Raw genomic sequence first — 23,745 nt, 5'->3', positions numbered from 1 at the left:
TTATATTTTAAGGCACATACTGCATAGTGAACACTGACTATTGCATTTTGAGCCTGAGCTATAGTGTGTGTTTTAGTGGAAGTTAACATAACGTATTTTAGTTTGAGGCATATTTTCTTTTTTGCCCTCAGCAAAATTTAGTTTGACCCCCTTGTTAATCTGTCATTGAAGTATTTAAATCAACATGTTGCATTATTCTACATCATTAATTTCTTATAACCTAGTTTTGATTTACTTTACCATAGTTCTTGCATTGTAACCATATAATTTATTGTATTTTACTTTATAGTAATATAAATCTACAGCAATCTAGCTAAATAGCATTATTACAATTAGTGTTATAATAAAACCAGTGATTTTGCATTAGAGACTTCATATTAAGACATAAAAATGTTCTCAAGGGTTTAAGACACAGTGTCTCCGTCATTCAGCGGCTGGTCAGAGGGAGTGACAAAAATACAAAATGTTTAATCCTGACACACTCGTCTTACCTGTCCATCTGGGTGTTGGACACGCCTCTTTCCTCTCTTTCTGTCTTGAACTATTATTCATAGCACTTCCTCTTGTAAGATTTCAGAAATCAAGAAAAGATTTAGAGAGCTAACAGGAGGGATGAAAAACAAGGGGAGCTGAATGACGGACGGAAATAAATACTTGTATGGACTAACATGAGGATTTAAATGAAGGATCTGTGGAATTGTCCAGCATGGGTGAAAGTTGAGCATCTAGAGTGAGTCTGCTTTATTGTGTACATCTAGCCACTATCTGTGAGTTGACTTTACTCATGTGTGTGCATGTGGTAACATAGAGCCCAATGGAGGAGCTGAACCCTGTATTAGACACTCAAGCCTTACTGGAATCTATGCTTCAGAAATTACAGCTAAACGCTGAGACCAACAGTAGCTCACATGCTGATATGCAAACATGTAGTCTGTATGAAACAGCGGAGGATTCATCTAACACAACAGTTTATCCGTTTGGATTTTCTTCCAAAAGTAAAGAGCGAGATGGAAGCACCTCAGTTTGGAATAAGAGGGAGAATCCATGGACTCAACAGTCTTCTCATTTTGGGGGTCCACTGACTCCAAAGCAACCCGTCAAAAGGATCTGTAAACACAACTCGGGATTCTCTACTAAACCAAAACGGCCACCATTAATTTGGGGGGAACACAAGCATTTTACGTCAGAGAGGACCGATGATGTCACTTCCTGGGTCGGAAACGATCAGATGCCCAGGCCAGAGAAGATCCAACAATTTTCTCTGGAAGGGAACACCAGCTCAAATGTGCCACCGTTATACAAAACAGAATCCTTACAAAACCCCCCTGACCTTTTAGCTCCAACACTGACATCGTCATCTTCAGTGGTGGAAAAACCAAAGGTCAAGGGTCAAAGTGGCACATGGAGCTGGGTTGCTGTGAATGAGGAAATTGAAGGCAGCAGACCTCATGAGCAATCAGGAAAAACGACAAAAACAAGTAGGAAGAAGTGGGGGGGAGCTAAAAGGTGGGCTCAGAATGTGAAAGAGAGATGGAGAGAGAGACACAGAAGCACAATGACCAGACAAAGAGATGATGGAGAAAGACTAGCGCAGAATGAAGTACAAGTGAGTATTTGTGTCCGCTTGGTTTAATACTGTCTATTAGTGGAGCTTGCAATATTAGGCTACTACACTTAACCAAACACTGCAAAGTTATTAAACTAGCCTAATTTAGAATTCACGACTGTTGTTGGGATACTTTCGTTTTCATTTTTAGTTTAAAAAATGAATAATAAATAATTTGGAAAAACAAAACATAGAAACACTTAGTGTGAGCGTCAACCGGTAGTATGACCGGTACAGTCTGTTTGGATACTGAAATGTTCTGAAAATGATGAAACTGAGTCAAGTATAGCAACCACCTAGCAACTGCATAACAGTGTGCTAAAAAACACTCAGAATGCCTTAGCAACAGAAACTGTGTCAGTCGGCAGTTGGCTGGCAATGCAAAGTTGTGAGAACTTAATAAACAAACGTGAACCACGCCCAGGACAGTTGACGGGCCAGTGTTGCATCATCAAAAAAGTTTAAGCCTTGGCAATTTAAATATTCAAGCATAAGACGACGCTAAAGGAAACTCAATTCGTTACTTGCACGCTGTGTGGGAAGTTTTGTGCGTGCACACATCTGAAGCGCACACAGAAAGCCGCGTCTCAGAGGAGCGCAGAAATACTGAAATGAGCTCTCTTTCACGCCTTCTTGCACTTGAATGCACAAATTCCCCCCAAAAATAAAAAAATATCGGCCTCGGAGAGTATCCTAGTAAACATAGTAGGTTATAGCTTAAAGCTACACTGTGTAATTTTTTAAGCTGCAAAAAATACTTTGTTCTTTCAAAATGACATGTGCTCATTAATGTGTAATTATTTATACCAACTAATCAAGTATTCTCGTAAGCGAAGAATCTGCCATTTAGAATACATACGAGCGAGTCACTCGAATGGCGGCAGCCATGTTGCGCCTCCATCTTGAAAATACATTAGCCAAAGAGGGACATACCTGGAAATTCAAGCTTCGCCTTTTGCGTTTTTACACTCAGTGGCACCGTGACGAATGCGAGGGGGAGATTACTCGCGACTGGCGGCAGATTTGAAATAATACGGCCACCGTAGGAGTTAAAACGCCCTCGGAATGGGAGGGGCTAGAAAGTAATATTCAGTTGGTAGTCATAAACAATTTCACCGCTAGATGGGAGAAAATCCTACACAGTGTAGCTTTAAGTGAATGTATAGTAGCATCTATGAATAGTAGATGGAAGAGTAGATGTGTACCTGTATCAGTGTATTATATCTTAAAGTGACAGCAGCCTAATATTTCTGCTGCTGTCTGTTTTATTATGTTAATCAAACAACAAAGGACAAAGAAAAAAATCATTCACTGCTCTTTAATAATGATTAATCTGTTTAATTTATGCAATGAAGACTATCCACTGTTATTTTACATTTGATTACTTTATTCAGTGTCTCTACTGTTACTGTATTCTACAACTACTGTTACTTGTCTTTAATAATGTTTCAAATTTATATTAGGCTAGTAGTTTTAGCTGTTGTATCGAAACTGCAATAGAGAATTGTGAATTTTTTTGCTGGTATCTAAAATTTTGTTATCATAACTGCCTGTTTTTGCAAAAACAGTTTCCTGGCCAGTAAACTTTCTTTTGGTAAATTTTCGTAAGTCACCGGCCATTGGCAAGTGTGGCAAAAAGTCAGTTTTAGGCCCTTCTTTGCAACCACCTACAGTAGCAACTGAATTACAATGTGCTAAAAACCACACGGAATGCCTTAACTACCATCTAACATTGTCTTAGCAACTGCACAACAGTGTGCGAAAAACCACTCAAAATGCCTAAGCAACCACATTGCAATGTTCCAGTAATCAGTCTCCAAAACAATTCAGCATCATGGCAGAGACGTTTTGTGGGCAAGCACAAGCACCATGCAAAATCTAGAATCAATTTAAAACACTTGTCCTTTCTGCTTATATTCAGAGTAATCTCTCGTCGTTATCGGGGCCCATCTATGTGAACAACACACCTACGGCACCCACTGAGACTACAGATATCCACCATGAGCCGATCAGCAGGGCACTGAATGAAGATGACCCTGCTTCGCTAAGCTACATGAGGTAAACACATTAGAAATATGCAGCAGACATAGTTATCATTCCACGGGTCTGATCCATGAATCACTTTCTTTTTCTTATAAAACTCCTGTCTCATCAAGAAAGAATGTGTGACCCAGTAAGGGCTAAAACTATGAAAACACAAGAAAATATGTGAGCTATTCAGAGTAAGGGTGCACCTATTAAATCCTGGTTGAGGTGGTTTTCATTGGATGTATTTGCCTTTCAAATGACCCAACTCCTATCTTTCATTCTTCTTCTCAGTGACAGTCTTTTCTCGTTTGGCACTACTTCTAATTTAATGGAGGAGATCTTCAGCGGGACTGAGTGGGCTCAGTTTCTCTCAGTTAACTGCACCACGCAGGACCAATCAAACGAGCCACAAATTAATATGAACCAATCACGTGAAGAACAACGGAACAGTAAATGGACTCAAAATTACACAACCGATTCCCATTTAGGAATGACTAAACCTTCGCTCTTTGAGAGCTTTGCCTCCGATAAACCTGTTTACAACCAAACCGAGACGTCCCAGATGAGTGCTGTTGTTACTGATCTCACCACAAATCCATTACAAACTTCTGACCCGTTTACAAACGTGTTACAAAACGCCAATCTGAAACTCAATGAATCTCACCACAGTGAGCAATCAAACGAACAATCACAGTTTTCCCAGCTTGATCCGAACGAATCAAAGGCAACTGACCATAGTGATCCACCACTGATGTCTAGTCAAGTATCTGACCCCAACCAAGGTGGGACGGAGGATTTCATACCTCTCTTGGACCTTTCATTCATTAAGGTGAAAGTATAAGCATTAAGAAACAATATTGATTTATTAGGTTGCTAGTAATTAGCAACATGTTAGAATATATGTTAATTCTTTCTTATTTCTTCTCCTTCTTTTCTCTCAGCCAATGGACAGATCGTCCATAAAGTCCTATGGATCTCTGAGCCGTAAAAGAGAGCATTGGACAAAAAGGACAGATCCATTTGAACACACAACACAAGACATGGAGGACGAGGACTACAGCAGCTCTTTCATGGCCACAGAGACTTCAGACTCACCCACGTCTTCACTCAACTCGCTGATGGTCAAAAAGGTATGATTTACTACATGACAGAAGAAAATATGCATTAATATAAACCAGTTTTAAAGTGCCCCTATTATGCTATTTTAAAGGTTCCTAATTTTGTTTTGGGGGTCTCCTTAAAAAGGTTTACATGCATCCAAGGTCAAAAACACTTCATTTTCTCATAAGATACATTGCAGCATCAGCTCTTTTCTCACAGTGTCGGAAACGATTCGATAAAGGATTCAGTCTCTCTAAACCCCTCCTTTCCGAGAGCCTACTCTGCTCTGTTTGGTCTACTCTGTTCTGATTGGTCTACTCTGCTCTGTTTGGTCAGATGGCCCAGTCTGTTGTGATTGGTCTACTCTGCTCTGTTTGGTCAGATGGCCCAGTCTGTTGTGATTGGTCTACTCTGCTCTGATTGGTCAGATGATCCAGTCTGTTGTGATTGGTCTACTCTGCTCTGATTGGTCATATGGCCTAGTCTGTTGTGATTGGTCTACTCTGTTCTGATTGGTCTACTCTGCTCTGATTGGTCAGATGGCCCAGTCTGTTGTGATTGGTCTACTCTGCTCTGATTGGTCATATGGCCTAGTCTGTTGTGATTGGTCTACTCTGTTCTGATTGGTCTACTCTGCTCTGTTTGGTCAGATGGCCCAGTCTGTTGTGATTGGTCTACTCTGCTCTGATTGGTCAGATGGCCCAGTCTGTTGTGATTGGTCTACTCTGCTTTGATTGGTCAGATGATCCAGTCTGTTGTGATTGGTCTACTCTGCTCTGATTGGTCATATGGCCTAGTCTGTTGTGATTGGTCTACTCTGTTCTGATTGGTCTACTCTGCTCTGTTTGGTCAGATGGCCCAGTCTGTTGTGATTGGTCTACTCTGCTCTGATTGGTCAGATGGCCCAGTCTGTTGTGATTGGTCTACTCTGCTCTGATTGGTCAGATGGCCCAGTCTGTTGTGATTGGTCTACTCTGCTCTGATTGGTCATATGGCCTAGTCTGTTGTGATTGGTCTACTCTGTTCTGATTGGTCTACTCTGCTCTGATTGGTCAGATGGCCCAGTCTGTTGTGATTGGTCTACTCTGCTCTGATTGGTCAGATGGCCCAGTCTGTTGTGATTGGTCTACTCTGCTTTGATTGGTCAGATGATCCAGTCTGTTGTGATTGGTCTACTCTGCTCTGATTGGTCATATGGCCTAGTCTGTTGTGATTGGTCTACTCTGTTCTGATTGGTCTACTCTGCTCTGATTGGTCAGATGGCCCAGTCTGTTGTGATTGGTCTACTCTGTTCTGATTGGTCTACTCTGCTCTGATTGGTCAGATGGCCCAGTCTGTTGTGATTGGTCTACTCTGCTCTGATTGGTCAGATGGCACAGTCTGTTGTGATTGGTCTACTCTGCTCTGATTGGTCAGATGATCCAGTCTGTTGTGATTGGTTTACTCTGCTCTGATTGGTCAGATGGCCCAGTCTTTTGTGATTGGTCTACTCTGCTCTGATTGGTCAGATGGCCCAGTCTGTTGTGATTGGTCTACTCTGCTCTGATTGGTCAGATGATCCAGTCTGTTGTGATTGGTCTACTCTGCTCTGATTGGTCAGATGGCCCAGTCTGTTGTGATTGGTCTACTCTGCTCTGATTGGTCAGATGATCCAGTCTGTTGTAATTGGTCTACTCTGCTCTGATTGGTCATATGGCCTAGTCTGTTGTGATTGGTCTACTCTTTTCTGATTGGTCTACTCTGCTCTGATTGGTCAGATGGCCCAGTCTGTTGTGATTGGTCTACTCTGTTCTGATTGGTCTACTCTGCTCTGATTGGTCAGATGGCCCAGTCTGTTGTGATTGGTCTACTCTGCTCTGATTGGTCAGATGGCACAGTCTGTTGTGATTGGTCTACTCTGCTCTGATTGGTCAGATGGCACAGTCTGTTGTGATTGGTCTACTCTGCTCTGATTGGTCAGATGATCCAGTCTGTTGTGATTGGTCTACTCTGCTCTGATTGGTCAGATGGCCCAGTCTGTTGTGATTGGTCTACTCTGCTCTGATTGGTCAGATGATCCAGTCTGTTGTGATTGGTCTACTCTGCTCTGATTGGTCAGATGATCCAGTCTGTTGTGATTGGTCTACCACTTACGGCTTTAGAAATGAAACGTTGCTGTGTCAGAATTTCCTCAGCACTTGAAACACAGTGATACAAACAGTATCGGTCTTACTGTATCAATTCGAGCCCTCATCCTTTGGAAGTTCATGCAAAGAGGATTTGATTTGGCAAAAAACCCAAAAACATAATGGGGAACTTTAACTGATATATAACCTGATTTTTATGAAAATGAGTAACACATTAAAATATAATAAAATAATATACTTTTTAATACAAAGTAATAAAATATTGTGTCATCTATCTATAAATTACAGAAACGTCTGTGTGTCTGTCTGTGTGTCTGTCTGTCTGTGTGTGTGTCTGTTTACCACATATCTCTCGAACCGTTAGTCCGATGGATTTCAAACTTGACAGGTGTCTCGCCACGGGCACGAGTAAGTGCAGTGCCAAGTTTGACGTTGTTTGGATGAGAAATGCTAAAGATATCGTTAAATATATCATTTTTAAAAGGTTGTGGTTTAAAAATAAACATTCTGACATAAACACTCAGTCAGCTACACTGTTTACTTCTGAATATTATAGTTTGGTTCCTTCTGAATATTATAGTTTTCTTTACTAAGAAACCAACAATTACTAAAAACACACACAAAAACTGATTTTGTTTCTTTACCAAGAAACCAACAATTACTAAAAACACACACAAAAACTGATTATGCACGGGCACTTTGCACTGCTCCCTGAATCGACGGAGCCTATGCTATTCAATGCGTTCATAGTCTCTTTCACGGGCATCATTTGTAGTTGCCTATTCACAAGCTGTTTGCTCAAGCATAGCGTTTTCTTAAATATATCGGTAAAGAAGCACTTAGAAGGTTGTGGTTTAAAAAGAAACATTCTGACATAAACACTCTGTCAGCTACACTGTTTACTTCTGAATATTATATTTTATTCACGGCCATCAATTGTAGTAACCTAGCCTGCTCCCTGAATTCAATGCGTTCACAGTCTCTTTCACGGGCACCAAACCAACAATTACTAAAAACACACACAAAAGCTGATTTTGCACGGGCATTTTGCACTAGTTTTGATTAAACACAGAAGAATTGTTTAACCCCTGGTTAAAGTTTAGGGTGTGAACATAGTTTGTTATTACAGACTACAGACGCACATGTGTTGTTATGTCGAGATGGTTGTAGTTTTAGAGCCATTAATTGTTGGGTGGTGCTGAATTTTTAGCTTGTCTTGTGACACAGGCTACTACGATGTGAGTCACTACAAATTTTTTTTGACAGATTCTGTAAGTCACACTTTGATTAATGTGTAACATCAGCAACGTACACTGCTATGAGGACGATCCTCATTACAATCAATAAGCATGTACATTACCATTCAATAGTTTGGGGGCAGTAATATTTAAAAAGAAATTAGTACATTTATTCAGCAAGGATGATTGATGGTGTTTTTTTTTTTTTTACTTTTTAAATCAGCCTGATATACTGGTGTGCAAGCAAGAGTTTTTCTTCTGTGGAACATGAAAGGGGGAAGAATTGTGAATAATTGTACTGGGCACTATATTCTGAAATATAATATGATAGCTTTACATGAGGAACACGGCAATGATGTAAGTTATTCACTGAAAATCTATCTATTAACTGCTGTCAGTAAGTCAACTTATTCAGAATGACTTGGATCAACCAATTCATTGAAAGAGATCTGTTTTAAAAGAATGATATTGCTGCTTCTCTCATGAATGTACCGAGGAGAGCAAAGCTGCTGTAAGCCCTCCGAAGACTCGGAACAGTCATATCGACCACTTTTATGATCCATTTATGGTCATTTCAGAGCTCGAAAGCCATCGTTCATTATCATTATTTTGAAGAGAGTGGCCAAGATATCTTCAGAAATTCCTCTTTAGTGTTTCCATTGTAATATAATTGTTATATAATTTCAATTGTAATCATATTGTCCACAATTACAATTATGTCATTCTTTCTATTCATCTCCCAGAGGAGGATGGAAGACACTCAACGACGCGTTCGATTCTCTGAGGAGGTCATCATCTTACCGCCCAGCTACTTGCCAGAGAATGACGATGATGACGATGATGAAGATGATGAAGATGATGAAGATGATGATAATGATTGCCCAGAGGAGCCTTCTCCCCGGCCTTCAGTCCCTAAGTGGATTGTGTCTTTAAAAGGCAAAAGTGCAAAGTACAAATTTTAACTCCCTTTGCATCTGACTCTGAAATTCTGCAGTTCACATAAACTGTAAGACTGGCGAGACGGCACAAATAACAGACAATTATGATTATTAATACATCTATTATGAAAACAAAAATCAAAATCATTGTGATATGCCAGTGCTATATTGATATGCCATTAAATTAATTTTTTAATGTAATAAAAATAACAATAGAATTATTTCACATATTAATGTGTAAAGATGTTGTGTGATTCATTTTATAAGATTAACATTACTTACAATCTCCAAGTCAACAGAATGAAAATCCAGCTGATTTAATCTAATATTTCACACTAAACACACAAAATATCCATGAATCCTGAATGCACTTTTAGCTTCTCAAAGGATAGTGTATATACTCACATATCATCATTTCTATCTGTTACTTAAATTATGAATAAATTACTGTTCCTTGTTTGTCGTTTCATTTGCTGCTGCTTAAGAATTGATTGTAAATGTAGACTACCAGTCAAGTAAAAACAAAAGTTAAAGAAGGTTTAATTTTATGAAAAAGTTTGATGAATAATTTATCCAATTGGCTCTATAACAAGCAGAAGCAGAAAACAGGAATAAAGCGAGCATTTTCTTTATAGGCCAAACCTGAGAAAATGGCACCATCTGGTGAAAAATAGTAAACATTTTAATTTGGAAGCCTTGCCAACAGAATGAAAGCCTATTAACAAAGACTGCATCCTTTTATAGTTAAATGGCCCTGGGATTAAATTTTTTAGTTTTAATGGGTTTCAATGGGGTCATTTTCATTCTTAACCCCTTCAGACCTGAATTATGTTTCAAGTTTCTGAAAAATATAAAAGTACATTCCCAGCTCATGAGGCTTCTATAAATGAGACCAAATGCAAATATTACAAATTTCAACACTCTTTAATTGTTTTTGTCCATTTCAATGGACGTCAGGTCAAAACAGGGGTACTTAACAAAAACGTACCAACATGAAATAAAATAATTAACATAAAAATTGTTGGTCTATACTTTAAGCTTCTTCTCAAGGTAAAAAAATGTAACAGTATAACATTTCAAATTTAATTGTAAGGTTTTTGCTTTATAGATTGCACATTTGTTTATTCATATTAAAATCAATGCAGTCACATTAGAGTCATTTCCTGTGTGCATCTTTGAAACAATTTCTCAATGACACAAAGCAGTGCTTTATCACAGAAGATGTGTATTCAATAAATTTAGGGACAACTAATTGCATGAAAAGTCTTAACTAACTAACTATCCCTATTTTTCATTCTACCCTTTTGTTGGTCTACTACCAATTGTTGGAGATCTAGCATCATCTGCATCTTCCTCATCACTCCACATAAAGTCAACATCTGAGATATTTCCATCAGCTATATGTTCAAGCACTTCAAGAACTGTATATTCTGCATATGAAATAGTTTCAAAAATGTATTAGTACTGTGATTTTTAACTTTAATTAAGTGTTACTATTTTGTGTACCTAGAGTAAAATAGATTTATTAAAGGAAATAAGGGGTGAAATGGTAAAATTCCAATAAAAATACACACTTGCCAAAATGTATGCAGTTGGCATTAACGTGTATTAATGATCCAAAAAAAATGAAAAAGAAAAAATGTCTAAAAGGATGCACAAGGGTTAAATGCTTAAAATACACGTATATAAATTGTGAATTTATTTAGAAAATAATATGTTGATAAAATATGTAAAGCAGCCAACAAGTGTCCAGCACACATGGAAACTCCTTCAAGCTCAAGAAAAAATACATTTTTGATTGTTTAACATTTTAGAGTTGTGCGTAACTCTCATACTTACATTTGTGTTATTTCATATAATTTCGAAAGTCTAGACTTGATTATTATTCTAAAATAATCTAAAATTATTCAAAAAATTGTAAGGATAAAGAATGAGCAGGTATTTACAGACATTTGACCTAGTGTATAGATGTGTGTTTTCTGATGGTTTGCATTAATTCATTTTCTTGATTTCAATGCATTAACAGCCCTAAAGGTTCACAGACTTAAAACAAACTAAGGTATTTATACTATTACTTGAAGAAACTGCAAAAAATAAGTAGTATAATTATTTGAAAATCTCGTGGGTTTGTTCGAGCTGTGTGACTCACTCCTGACGTCCAATAGAAAAGGTCCCAGAGTCATTTGAGTTCTTCCCCAAAGCTTTGATTGACATCTGGCTGCCCTGGCAGGGTCCCTTTGACTCCTGCACAATGCCTGATACCTGTCACAAAGGGGATAGAAAGATAAGACATCGCTCTACTTTACCTCTGCATACTTATAAGCAACCTCAAGTCAGATAAACAATCTGGCACCTCTTCAAATTTCTTTGCTTTGTACTCATCGGCCCCTTTATGGAAGTTGAGAAGGATGATATCACAGAACACTGTAGCCTGCACAAATATACAACGGTCAAATATGTATGTTTTTTTTTGTTGTTGTTGCCAGTATTAATCTTTGCATGTCACAATAATCTTACCAATCCCACTGAAGTGAATGCTGCGACCAAATTAATCAGAAATGGCACAGCGTTAAACTTTCCCGCCTGCAAATAGATAAGCAAAGTTAGACACACACAAGCCCATATGTGTCACAAACTCTGCTTTTTATAGCGTATAGGGCGGCTGTACAAAATACCTACATTGCCAGACACTATTATTTCAAAGCGGATGGCAAAAGCTTTGTGAAGCGTTCGATACTCAGTCCCATCTTCGGACTGATAGTATTTAGCGAACCTGGAAGAGACAAAAAACAAGATGCGGTGGCAGAAAAGCTGGAACGGTGCACGAGTAGCCATGTGTGTTCATGTGCTATACCTGAAGTTATATCCTTTAGAGGCTTGGCTGTGCTTGAAAGCAGAATCTAGGTGTGTGAAGAAGTACTTGGGGTTGCAGGTCTCCACATCATAGTCAAGATTACACTTCCAGTTGATGTTAATTCCAATCTCTCCTCCCTGACAAAAAAAAAAAAAATAGGCAGTAATTTAATTACATGTGACGAGCTGTTTCCACATTAAAGCAGATTATTCTATTCATCCCTATTCATCCAGCTGCGTCTTTTCACCGACTGTATTTTTGCAGGTTACACACGACTACTATAAGGCTAAATAAGTTGGCGTATGGAATTTATTAAATTAATTTAAGAATTTATACTTCACAATTCTGAGAAAAAGAGTCAGAAACAACGAGTTAAAAACTCGGAATTGCGAGAAATAAAGTCAGAATTGCAAGATACAGGCCTGGTTTAACCGACCGGGCTTAGATTAAAGAGAAACAGTTCACCCAAAAATGAAAACTCTGTCATCATTTACTCACCCTCATGTTGTTTCAAACCTGAATTAATTCCTTTCTTCTGTTGAACACAACAGAAGATCTTTTAAAGAGTGTTGGTAATCAAACAGTTGACGGTAGCCATTGGAAAGAAAAGAAAATACTATAGAAGTCAATGGGGGCCCATCAACTGTTTTTGATTACCAACATTCTTCAAAATATCTTCTTTTGTGTTTAACAGAAGAAAGATACTCATACAGGTTTGGAACAACATGAGGATGAGTAAATGATGACAGAATTTTCATTTTTGGGTGAACTATCCCTTTAAGCCAGCATTAGGCTGTAGCTTTGTTAAATTAAAGGGATACTCTACCGTTTTTTCATATTAAACTATGTTATTCCCTTATCTAAGACGAGTTGATACATACCTCTCTCATCTCAGTGCGTGCACTTAATCACTCTAGCGCGCGGTGACACTTTGAAAGCACTTAGCATACCCCAGTATATTCAATGGTATCTAGCAGCAATGAATTTAGAAGTGACCAAACACATCAGCGTTTTCCCTATTTAAAAACAGTTACACGAGTAGTTATACGACCAAGTATGGTGACACAAAATAAAACGTGGCGCTTTTCTAAGCGGGTTAAAAAGGATAACTATGATGTATGGCGTAATAGCACTTTTGGAAGTACTTCGACTGGCGCAGTAAAAAGTCACGCCTGATCCTCTTCCCACTATTGACAGAAGTGAGAGAAAGAGGATCCGGCGTGACTTTTTACTGCGCCAGTCGAAGTACTTCCAAAAGTGCTATTACGCCATACATCATAGTATTTTGTGTCACCATACTTGGTCGTATAACTACTCGTGTAACTGTTTTTAAATAGGGAAAACGTTGATGTGTTTAGTCACTTCTAAATTCATTGCTGCTAGATACCATTGAATATACTGGGGTATGCTAAGTGCTTTCAAAGTGTCACCGCGCGCTAGAGTGATTAAGTGCACGCACTGAGATGAGAGAGGTATGTATCAACTCGTCTTAGATAAGTGAATAACATAGTTTAATATGAAAAAAAACGGTAGAGTATCCCTTTAAGACATTTAAGTAGCTTTTATAAACCTGCCTTAGAAAAAAACCCATTACTGGTGTGCATCTTGAGACAAAACAATGGCACTGAGATATTTTAAGATATGCTAGTACAAGTTGCTTTCAGATAAAACAGCTCAAACATGCATTTTAGTCTGGGACAATAGGCTTAAGCCTTGTCTGTGAAACCGTGGGATAAACTCGCTCAGTAAACTGAGCTGACTATAGTTAAAGCGGGAATATTTTTTGAAAGATTTTTTAAAAAGACAAACACTTAAGGGGAAAAGGGTTCCATATTTTGTTGATCCTGGAATAACATTCCTGCCCTAAAATTTAGTCCTTACCCTATCCTACCCCTAAACCTAACCCTACCCATAACCTTTGCCTAAAATCAGAGGGAAATGATAGGTGAATAACACTGATGTTGAAGCACCTCACCCATGGTTCTAAGCCTAAACTTGACATAAACTGTAAACTTGTCCCTCAAATCTGATTGGTTGATTGGAAAGTTGTTCCAGGATCAACAAAGATGTTGATCCAGGAACATGTGGTACTTGGTGAAATCACGTTCACCTTTGGCTGTGGCGTTCGCTTACGGCCACACCACCCTGAGAACGTCTGATCTCACCCGATCTCGGAAGCGCAGGATCGGGCCTGGTTAGTACTTGGATGGGAGACCGCCTGGGAATACCAGGTGCTGTAAGCCTTTTCCTTCACCAGAAATCTAATAGCCTACACTTCCCCATGGCTCAGGTTTGATGGTTGTTCCTTTATCCTTTACAATTCATTGCTTCATTTATTTTCTTTTTTTCTCCTTCAGGAGGCCAAAGCAACACAGTAAAATAGTGTTTGCCATAAAGGGCTTAGAGATTTCACGGTGTTGCTGGAGAAAGGAGAAAGGAAGAATGACGAGGCTGAGCTGTTCTTTGCCACACTGAAAGAAGGCAGAAGCCAGAGAGAAAGCTAAATGAAAGAAAATAAATGAAGCAATGAAGGATAAAGGAACAACCATCAAACCTGAGCCATGGGGAAGTTTAGGCTACTAGATTTCTGGTGAAGGGAAAGGCTTACCGCACTATGGCAAGCCATTTTCGCTTAAAACGTTCCCAGCGTTACTTGGCGTAATTTCATTTTTACTTGTAAGAATGAAATTAGAGAGCTCTCTAATTCGATTCTTACTATTAACAATTAAATTAGAGAGCTCTTTAAAAATAATTGTTACTAGTAAGAATTGAATTAGAGAGCTCTCTAATAATAATTGTTTGCACTTCGCAGTGAGAGACGAGTGAAAAGGAGCTGTGAACGTGAAAGCGGCGCTAAAGTGTTGTATACAGAAGTTTGATTCCAGCTGAAAAGCTCTCGTGATATATTTTTGATTTTGAAGTGTCTGAATAAATTACATGCGCTGCACAGTCACTCTCCGTCCCGTCTGCTTCATCTCCACCTTCACAAGCTTTAGCTTTCCCACAAATTGTTACTAGTTACAACTAAATTAAAGAGCTCTCTAATAAGCCCTGTTCTTTTGTAACTGAGGCTCTTCTTCTCTAGACCAGGGTTTCCCAAACTTTATTTGTCAGCCAAACCCTTAGACTTAAAATATTTACTTAAAGAACGCCTAAAATTTAAGTTATTATTTCAATAATTTTCTATAAAGCTGCTTTTGAAACTATATGTGTTGTGAAAAGCGCTATACTAATATATGTGAAATGAAAATTGGACAATAGCAGATTAAAAAAAACATTGCCTGGTCTGATGAGTCTGTGACATTCAGATGATAGGGTCAGATTTTGGCGTAAACAACATGAAAGCATGGATCCATCCTGAATTGTATCAATGGTTCAGGCTGCTGGTGGTGTAATGGTGTGAGGGATATTTTCTTGGCACACTTTGGGTCTGTTAGTACCAATTTAGCTAGCATAATTTAAACGCCACAGCCAACCTGAGTATTGTTGCTGATGTCCATCCCTTTATGACTAGTGTATCATCTTCTGATGGCTACTTCCAGCAGGATAATGCACCATGTCACAAAGCTCAAATCAACTCAAATTGGTTTCTTGAACATGACAGTAAGTTCACTAAACTCAAATGGCCTCCACAGTCACCAGAATCCAATAGAGCAGCTTTGGGATGCGGTGGAACGGGAGATTTGCATCATAGATGTGCAGCCGACAAATCTGCAGCAACTGCGTAATGCTATCTCTGAAACAATCTCTGAGGAATCTTTCCAGCACCTTGTTGAATCTGTGCCATGAAGAATTAAGGCAGATCTGAAGGCAAGAGGGGCTCCAACACAGTCCTAGCAATATATATTATAACAAAGACTCTTCTGCGAATGGAAATACGTGATATCGCGATTTCGTTATATCGCGATATCAGTTTTTTTAAATAATTGTACGTCCCAAATTGTATATTTTAATTTTAAATTCAGAATAATTAGCCTTTAGTCAACTCACAAACCAGACTATTGTGTAGCACCATGCCGATCAAGGCGAGGCATATCAACTTTTGCTGTAACAAACTGGCAGAAGTCAAAAAGATGAAATTGATCTCTTTGATAAATTGAAAATAGGAAGAGATGAAAGGCAAAGCTGAGTTGACCTACCTTTTCAGTAATGTAGTCCAAACTTTGATTGAGGTTTTTCAGGATATCTCCCACTTTGAAGATCGGACAGAACGGCGCGCGCACTGGGTCAAAATTACAGCTCCGAATGTAAGACTGGTTTATGCTTGAAGGGAAATTGCCCCTGTGAAAGTAAGAGAGAAACAGCACATCAGTAGTCTGAAGCAATATTAGGCTATTGGTATTATTTGGGATTTCTTTCATAAGGGCACTATATTATTTATATTTAGAGGTGTCAATAAATTTAGGGTTGTTGATGAACATTTTGATTGAATTATTGACATTGAATATGAACAGTGCAGTCAACATATTGTTTGTTTTATTTTTACGCCATTGAACATGAGTCTATCATTTGGCCCACAGTCCATTTTGCAATGAATTTTCTTCTTTTTTTTTTTTTTACATTTTTTATCACATTTTAAAAATAATCAATTTTGGTACATTCATACACTGTAAAAATTATATGAACAGTAAGTCATGACAACATATGTTTTTACATTACTTTAACTCGTCAAAAGAAGTTAAGCAGTTTTAAACTTTTTTAGGTTAACTATACAATATTCAACTCAATTTTTAAGCCGTTTAATGAAATTTAAATTGAAATCACTTATACATCTAAGTTGATTGTACTTAACAAAAATGAAGGCAGCAACTTTTTAAAATGAGATTCAATTCTAAAAATACATTTTAAATGAAATGGCTTCTCACAACACAAAAGTATAGATTTTAATCCTTGTGCAAAGGTAATAAACTCACCTAGTGACATCGAACAGAGGGAAACGAATGCTGTTTTTGATGAAGATTGTGAAGTTCTCCACCTCTTTCATTGGCGTTCTGAGAGTGAGCAGATTTATTAATGTGTCTAGCATTAAAACTATCTATTCTGGATTACTAAACAACTCCCATTGTGTACAATATTTAAATTACAAGTCCAAAAGGTTTCACTTTTTCTTACCCAGAAATGCTGTCATCCTCTGCAGGGCACCAGCCTTCGATTTCACACCATCCTGTAGTACTATTTGTACTATTTGCACTATTTGTACTATTTGCACTATTTGTACTATTTGTACTATTTGTACTATTTGCACTATTTGTACTATTTGTACTATTTGTACTATTTGTACTAATTGTAACATTGTCGATCAAGCATGTGCCTGTTAAAATACCTGTAAAAAAAGGAGAGATGTATCAAGCAACCTAGAAAGTATTAGCATGTTTCTCTGCTACAAAGATACTCGCAGAACGATGAGTATTAGTAGACCTGAAAGTGATGTCAGCCTTAGAAAGAGAACAAACTCACCATTCCCTATATTTGAGCTATTATTCTTATTGCAGTCATCATCAGTTGTGCAAATAAACTTCTTGTCAGTCTGACAGACAAGGGAAGAGTAGAGAGAGAGAGTGTGTAAGTACATAAGGTCGCATATTTGAAGTATATTTAAAGTCAGCTGAGGTTTGGGTGTCACCTCAGGGCACCGTCCTTGCGTCTGATTGGCTGTGATGACCATGTTGGTGATTATAGAGAACGATGAAGAACCCTGAAAAATGCAGAAAAGTTCACCTCAGACCAAGACTTTGAAGAGAAGGGGGATGCAAAACGTAATTGTGAAATGTTCAATTGCTGACCTGTGATGGAACTACATAGTCTGCTACGTCCATCACACGGTTATTTAAGTTGCCCAAGCCCTTCACTTTGGTAATGACCGCAGACTCAATCCCAGTGTCCCGTTTCTGATGTCCTTTTTCATTCAGAAACACCCAACTGAAAACACAAACGCGCACATAACAAAAAATAAGTGATAGAACCTGTTCACTATTAAGATCAATGATTTACATTTTTTTTTATACTTTTACTATTATCTGGCTAAAAAGTTAGTTAATCATCTAAATGGGTAATAAACAGGCTATATATCTATAGATAGATAAAATATAGATGGATAGATAGATAGATAGATAAATAGATAGATAGATAATGATCGATAGATAGATAGATAGAAGATTGATAAATAGATAGATAGATAGATGATCAATAGATAAATAGATAGATAGATAGATAGATAGATAGATAAATAGATAGATAGATAATGATCGATAGATAGATAGATAGAAGATTGATAAATAGATAGATAGATAGATGATCAATAGATAAATAGATAGATGATCGATAGATAGATGATCGCTCGATAGATAGATAGACAGATAGATAGATAGATAGATAGATAGATAGATAGATAGATAGATAGATAGATAGATAGATAGATAGATAATCAGAGTCATTAACTAATGGCGCACTTACTCCCATTTACGCACTTACGCAACAAAACAGAAATAATTCATTTCAGCAGTTAAATTAAATAGTCCCAAACCTTCATATTTCAAAACATTTACATACACATTTCCAAAGGTTAATTACATTTTCTGCTCTTTAATCCCATCAAGAACAATCCAATCACTGCATTCAAGCCTAATTAATTTTTTCTCCATTTACCAGCCCTTACACCAACACTCTAATCTTTAAAATGAGTTTAAATTAATATTAGCAACAAGGACATAATTAAAGCTTACCAGATAAAATACAGAATGATCAACAGCTGGACGAAACGGTTGATGACTCCAACAGACCAGCTCTTCACCACAACTGATTTGGCTGTTTCATAGACGAAGAAATCAGTGACGAAGTGCGTCAGTTTGGGAGCCATAGTAGAAGAGTGTGTAGTTTAATGCTAACAAGTGTACGCTGAAGAAAGTCTCGAGATCCAGTGCAGGACGAACCAGTGTGTTCCTCACTTCTGTGCGTCTGCTGAATGAGGGATCTTATTGTACTTGATGCATTTGGGAAAAAAAAATACTTTTGACCACATTTTCCCTCCCCTTTTCATGTTCATGCCTCTCCTCCATCAGACTCCAAGGGGCCTTGGCTGCATTTCCTTAATAGCCTGCTCATTTGCTCCTCTCTTCTCAGCTTTATTTTATGGAAATGTTTCACTTTTTTTTTTTTTTTTTTACAAACCAAACCTTTAATAGATATAAACACATCACTACGTCTAATTATATCAGTTGATTTGTGAAAGCTCTTTACGTACACATACTGTAAATGTAATGTATTCCACAGTGTGACTCTGCTGTTATTTGTTACATTTTGTCTTTGGCATTTTCACCACACATACAGTCACAATATTCATTACCATTGTTGTTTTCATTTCGCCTCCAAAAAGTTACAATCATATTGGTAAAAAAAGTACATATCTAAAAACTCAAAACTGTTCACCCTTGTGACACATCTATCAAGTCAATCATTCAAAACCTGCGAAAGAATGCTTTCTCCATAGGGATAACTTTTAAACCTTTAAAGACAAGCTACAATGTTGTTAATCTATGTTATTTGCTTCTGTTGAAGCCGTCAGTCTGCATTTTTTCAACTTATTTTTTAAAGTAATTGTGTTTAACAGCTGAATTTGAGGTGAAAAACTACATTACCCATGATGCTGTTCAGAAAATTCAACCAATTAGTGTCAAGACAAGCAAAATACACCAACATCTCCTTAGCTCCGCCTACTCCCATGATGCACTGCGAATTAAGTAATCAAGTCGATCTCCCTACGCTCTCAAAAAACTTAAATATTTGTACAATCAACATTTTTAAATGAGTATAGTTTTATATTTCTCCATTGTTTTTAATTTGATGTCATTCGCAATGCTTCATGGGATTGTAGTTCTATCTATCACTAAAGCCGTTCACGGTGTATTTTTGTCCAATTTTCAAATACTTTTTTGCTTCGAATCAAAGTTTGTGATGTTATTTGCCTCGTAGCTGGTTGGCTTTGTTCATGGCTTATAACGCTTTAACAAAGTTTTTTTTTTTCAATCCCAAAGAGAGAAATGAATGGAAAACAATGGGAAAAAAAAACCTTCCAGGTACAACACTGCTGAAAAGTGGGCGGGCACTGTTGCAATGTATTGTTTAGGATCGTGTATGTTTCCTGTCAAACCACACCAGTTGTACCATTAAAATATGGGCATGGCCATGGATTAATCCAATATACTTGTTCAAAATAATTTTTATACCAACCTCCATCAACCCCTTTTACACTGAAAAAATGGTAACTTAAAAAGTGTATAATTCATGTGAAAAATATTTTCCAAAATACTTTTTGTGTTTTCTTGAACACTCGCATTTGGTTTCTTTCCATTTTCACTTCCTTTGAGAAGTTTGTTTCCATAGTTGCCATCTGTTTTAGTTTTCATTATTTCATATATTTGTAGCCTTATGTATCAGTTCTCTTTTGTCCGATATTGTCTTGCCATTTTTCGAGTTGTGGTTTTTGCTGTGGATGCCTGTGTTCCAGAGGTGTTAAAGGGGTGGTATAATGCCCTTTTCACAAGATGTAAAATAAGTATTTGATGTCCCCAGAGTGTGTATGTGAAGTTTTAGTTCAAAATACCCCACAGATATTTTTATATAGCATGTTAAAATTGTCACTTTTTGAGGGTGAGCAAAAACGCACCGTTTTTGTGTCTGTCCCTTTAAATGCAAATGAGCTGCTGCTCCCGGCACAGAGGGCGGAGCTTCAACAGCTTGTGTCCTTTTACCTCACACAGACATGCACTGAAAATTTCAACAACTTTTAGCCTTTTATGTTCAAACCGAAGTCAGAAAGATGGAGAGACTCAAGAAGAAGTGAAAACATCTACATTTCTGAATGGTTAGTTGATGAATTTATGTAGCTTATGTGTAGTTATCTTCTAGTCATTGATTAGCATATTCTGTCTTGATAATCTATAAATCGTGTTCAGGGGGAGGGGTTTATGTAAATTTTAGGGTTTGTGATGTCACTAACCCGGGAGGAGTGTCGTGTAGTCCCTACCAGCCGTTTGTTGTAGTCCTTAAAAAGCAATTTCTTTAAAAGAAAATATCTCCTTTTGCTTTAAACTTTGAGCGTCGTAACTTTGCAGACGTTGTTTATGCTCAAACAGCAACATTACACACAAACTAAAGTTAAAAAAGTGAAATCATAATCACCCCTTTAAAGAACCACCTAGGGTATGTTTACATTACACTTGAAAAGGGAAAACTTTTGATGCGTTTTGGCCGTTCATTTACACGACTACGGCCTGAAAACGCAAGCTTTTGAAGGTTGTAAAAACGATGCCTTTACCGTCTCCATGTAAACAACAAAAACGTGAATTTGTGAAACCGGTGACATCATGCGCATGCGTATTACGTGTTTCGCGGCGTACACGGCGCATCGCTAACTACTGGCCTGGCATGTATAATACAGCCTTTTTAGTCATTTTCGCAGATCCGTGTGAAAGGGGATCGTTTTGGCAACGTTGTCGTCTGTTTTTGGTACATCGTTGTTGTGTAAACATACCCTTAGATCCTCCCCTCAACTACTTTGCTCTTGCCTACAAAACCGTGATATTAAATTTGAAACTTTTTACAGTGCATTTCATCATTCAAAAAGCATTTTCATTCAAAAAGTTAAAAACTGGGAACATTTTACTTAAAAAATGACAGAGCAAATACATATAACATGGACTAACAATTAAAAACACAACAGCCTCATTTTGTTCAATGTTTGAGGGTCCCATAGAAGAATTTTTTTTCGTTTTACAACTCTCATGTTCTCAGATATGGTATTTCTAGTTAGTTTTTTTAATTAAGGTGAATGTTTTGAATAAATGTTATATCAAACAAGACAATCTGATGATTATCAGACAATCTCAGATTATGCACATTTCATAATTTATCACAATTTTATACTTGCACCTACTTTTTAAGTGGATAAACTGATGTTGTTACAACTATTGCTGGTCTCTCCAACTCGCACTAATTTAAACCAACACAATGGCTGCATCCGAAATCTATACTCTCTTGAGTAGGTTCTTATTTTGAATAAGTAGGCTAAATTACTTCACGACCATTAAAAAGTATGTTCTATATAGTATGAATGTGTGTAGTATGAATATAATCCGGGCGTACTACATTCATACTAACATTATTTTTATGTGACCTACCAGCGTTAGTTGTGTCACTTCACTGCCATTCACAAATCCTCTCCCGTGTCCCCATGGGGGGGTCAGCCCTATGTTCCCACGGCCCTATGTTCCCTCATTTCTAAGAATGTTTTTTTTTACTGAAAATTTTGAAAATTAGGCCCTATGTTCCCACAGCCCTTTGTTCCCACAACCATATGTTCCCACAGCACTATGTTCCCACAGTCCTATGTTCTCTCATTTAACCAATTTTACCAAATTGGGAGAAATGGGGATAAAATCTGATGCAAATTGATGATAAAGGAAATGTGGGAACACAGGACCTAATTTTGAAAAAAAAAAAAAAACCTTGGAAATGATGGAACATAGGGCTGTGGGAACATAAGGCTGTGGGAACATAGGGCTGTGGGAACATAGGCACGCTCCCCTCATGGGATAGTCATGGCAATTCTTAACATAAGTTTTATATTAATTCGTACGATATGTTTAGGGGGGTCCTTAATGCTTTTTTTTATTTTCTAAAAATCGTATGTTTTCGTATGAAATTGGCACCTTGCAAATTTTCCCATGAGATCAGGTTTTGTAATGCCATTCGCCATTTGCTATTGTACTGCCGACAGGTTCCCATTACAAACAAGATGAGATGGAACTGCCAACCATGGAGTATCCTGCTCTATTTGACAAAGAATACCTATAGGTAGCCTATACCCAGTGTTTGACGATTTTAGAAACGTACCACTTAATGTAAAAATAGGATCAAAGTGATAAAAAAATGAAATTAAGCTGTTCGCCATCATACTGCCTAACCCATATTTACTGACTGCTCTGGCCTGCTACGACATTTCTGGAATCGTTTGCAAATTGTGTACACTTAAAATGAAGATCGCATTTCCTCATTACTGAAGTGAGCCCATAATGTTTGTGGTCAATTACAACGTCACGTCATCTCCATCTAGAAAGCTTTCAGAGAAGCATTTTTGAGTGGACACAACTTCCCATAAATTACACATGCGTTGAGCACTGGCATTATTGATATTATAATGCACATGATTATTGATTGACATGGCACAAAAATGGATTATCCTTCTAAGACGACATACAACGACACCCATGAGAAAGAACAGGAGTTTGACAGCGAGAGAGGATGGGATATACTGTATGTTTTGTTTTGATTTATCTAATTTGGCTATAGGCTATACCTATATCATGTAGGCTATACAGTAATGTTATTTAAGTTTTATTTTAAATCATTTTAAAAAGGCAACAGAAAGTAGGAGAGAATCTTCAATTTCATTTTACATCAGACCATCAAGCTCAACTTCATCCGTCTCTCTTACCCCTTCTATCATATTAAAAACCACGTTTTTTTTTTTTCAACTTCCCTTTGCTTTTGCCAGACCACATACCTCCACTGAAGGACTTCTGCTGTATTAAAAGCCACACGCTCTCATTGTAAGCCATTACTGGTACTTTATACCCCTGATGGGGTTAATTTACTTGCCTTTCAGTGCTAACAAAATCCTTTTAGAAAGGGTGATTGGTTGAGTCATCTCACATGTTTGACAGCAGGACATGTGTGTTGGGACAATGCCTTGCTACTTAAGCGGGTTTAATGTTCCGTAATTACAGGATAAGCTAAATTTAACACATAAAGCAGGGCCGGTTATAGACATTTGGAGGCCCCCATCTGTCTATATATC

At 37.6% G+C, this 23,745-nt stretch overlaps 2 protein-coding genes across 6 annotated transcripts; one reads left to right on the top strand and one right to left on the bottom strand.

Moving 5' to 3' along the window:
• The first annotated feature begins 526 nt into the window (after positions 1-526).
• LOC311094637 (uncharacterized protein) lies at positions 527-9,496 on the top strand. Its single transcript, XM_084132720.1, has 5 exons — positions 527-1,606; positions 3,528-3,664; positions 3,926-4,463; positions 4,576-4,764; positions 8,843-9,496. The coding sequence occupies exons 1-5, from the start codon at positions 815-817 to the stop codon at positions 9,059-9,061; spliced, it is 1,875 nt and encodes a 624-aa protein (XP_083988846.1). The 5' UTR covers positions 527-814; the 3' UTR covers positions 9,062-9,496.
• A 447-nt stretch (positions 9,497-9,943) lies between these two features.
• Positions 9,944-23,601, bottom strand: p2rx3a (purinergic receptor P2X, ligand-gated ion channel, 3a). Of its 5 annotated transcripts, none has more exons than XM_084132724.1 (13): positions 23,452-23,601; positions 18,614-18,845; positions 17,675-17,810; positions 17,515-17,586; positions 17,349-17,418; positions 17,004-17,214; positions 16,805-16,882; positions 16,031-16,172; positions 11,892-12,028; positions 11,717-11,810; positions 11,555-11,620; positions 11,391-11,468; positions 9,944-11,299 (listed from the first exon to the last, which is right to left on the bottom strand). In XM_084132724.1, the coding sequence occupies exons 2-13, from the start codon at positions 18,745-18,747 to the stop codon at positions 11,183-11,185; spliced, it is 1,335 nt and encodes a 444-aa protein (XP_083988850.1). In that variant the 5' UTR covers positions 18,748-18,845; positions 23,452-23,601; the 3' UTR covers positions 9,944-11,182. The 5 variants fall into 5 exon arrangements, with proteins under 5 accessions (XP_083988850.1, XP_083988847.1, XP_083988851.1 ...); XM_084132721.1 differs by having other exon boundaries at positions 18,614-18,695; positions 23,452-23,596; XM_084132725.1 differs by having other exon boundaries at positions 18,614-18,848; positions 23,452-23,576.
• Positions 23,602-23,745: the final 144 nt, after the last annotated feature.

Source organism: Abramis brama, assembly GCF_963993115.1.
Source record: "Abramis brama genome assembly, chromosome: 13".
NCBI classification, from domain to species: Eukaryota; Metazoa; Chordata; class Actinopteri; order Cypriniformes; family Leuciscidae; genus Abramis; species Abramis brama.
The sequence above is the reverse complement of the archived record's forward strand: the minus strand, read 5'-3'. Positions and strand labels throughout refer to the sequence as shown.

Excerpts from the sequence above, each read along its gene's own strand:
- p2rx3a (XM_084132721.1), bottom strand. The coding sequence starts at position 23,506 with ATGGCTTACAATGAGAGCGTGTGGCTTTTAATACAGCAGAAGTCCTTC. Across the intron at positions 18,696-23,451 it reads GCAGAAGTCCTTCAGTGGAG|CCAAATCAGTTGTGGTGAAG; the intron begins GTATGTGGTCTG and ends TCTATGAAACAG. Across the intron at positions 17,215-17,348 it reads TAGCTCAAATATAGGGAATG|GTATTTTAACAGGCACATGC; the intron begins GTGAGTTTGTTC and ends CTTTTTTTACAG.
- LOC311094637 (XM_084132720.1), top strand. The coding sequence starts at position 815 with ATGGAGGAGCTGAACCCTGTATTAGACACTCAAGCCTTACTGGAATCT. Across the intron at positions 1,607-3,527 it reads TAGCGCAGAATGAAGTACAA|AGTAATCTCTCGTCGTTATC; the intron begins GTGAGTATTTGT and ends GCTTATATTCAG. Across the intron at positions 4,464-4,575 it reads TGGACCTTTCATTCATTAAG|CCAATGGACAGATCGTCCAT; the intron begins GTGAAAGTATAA and ends CTTTTCTCTCAG.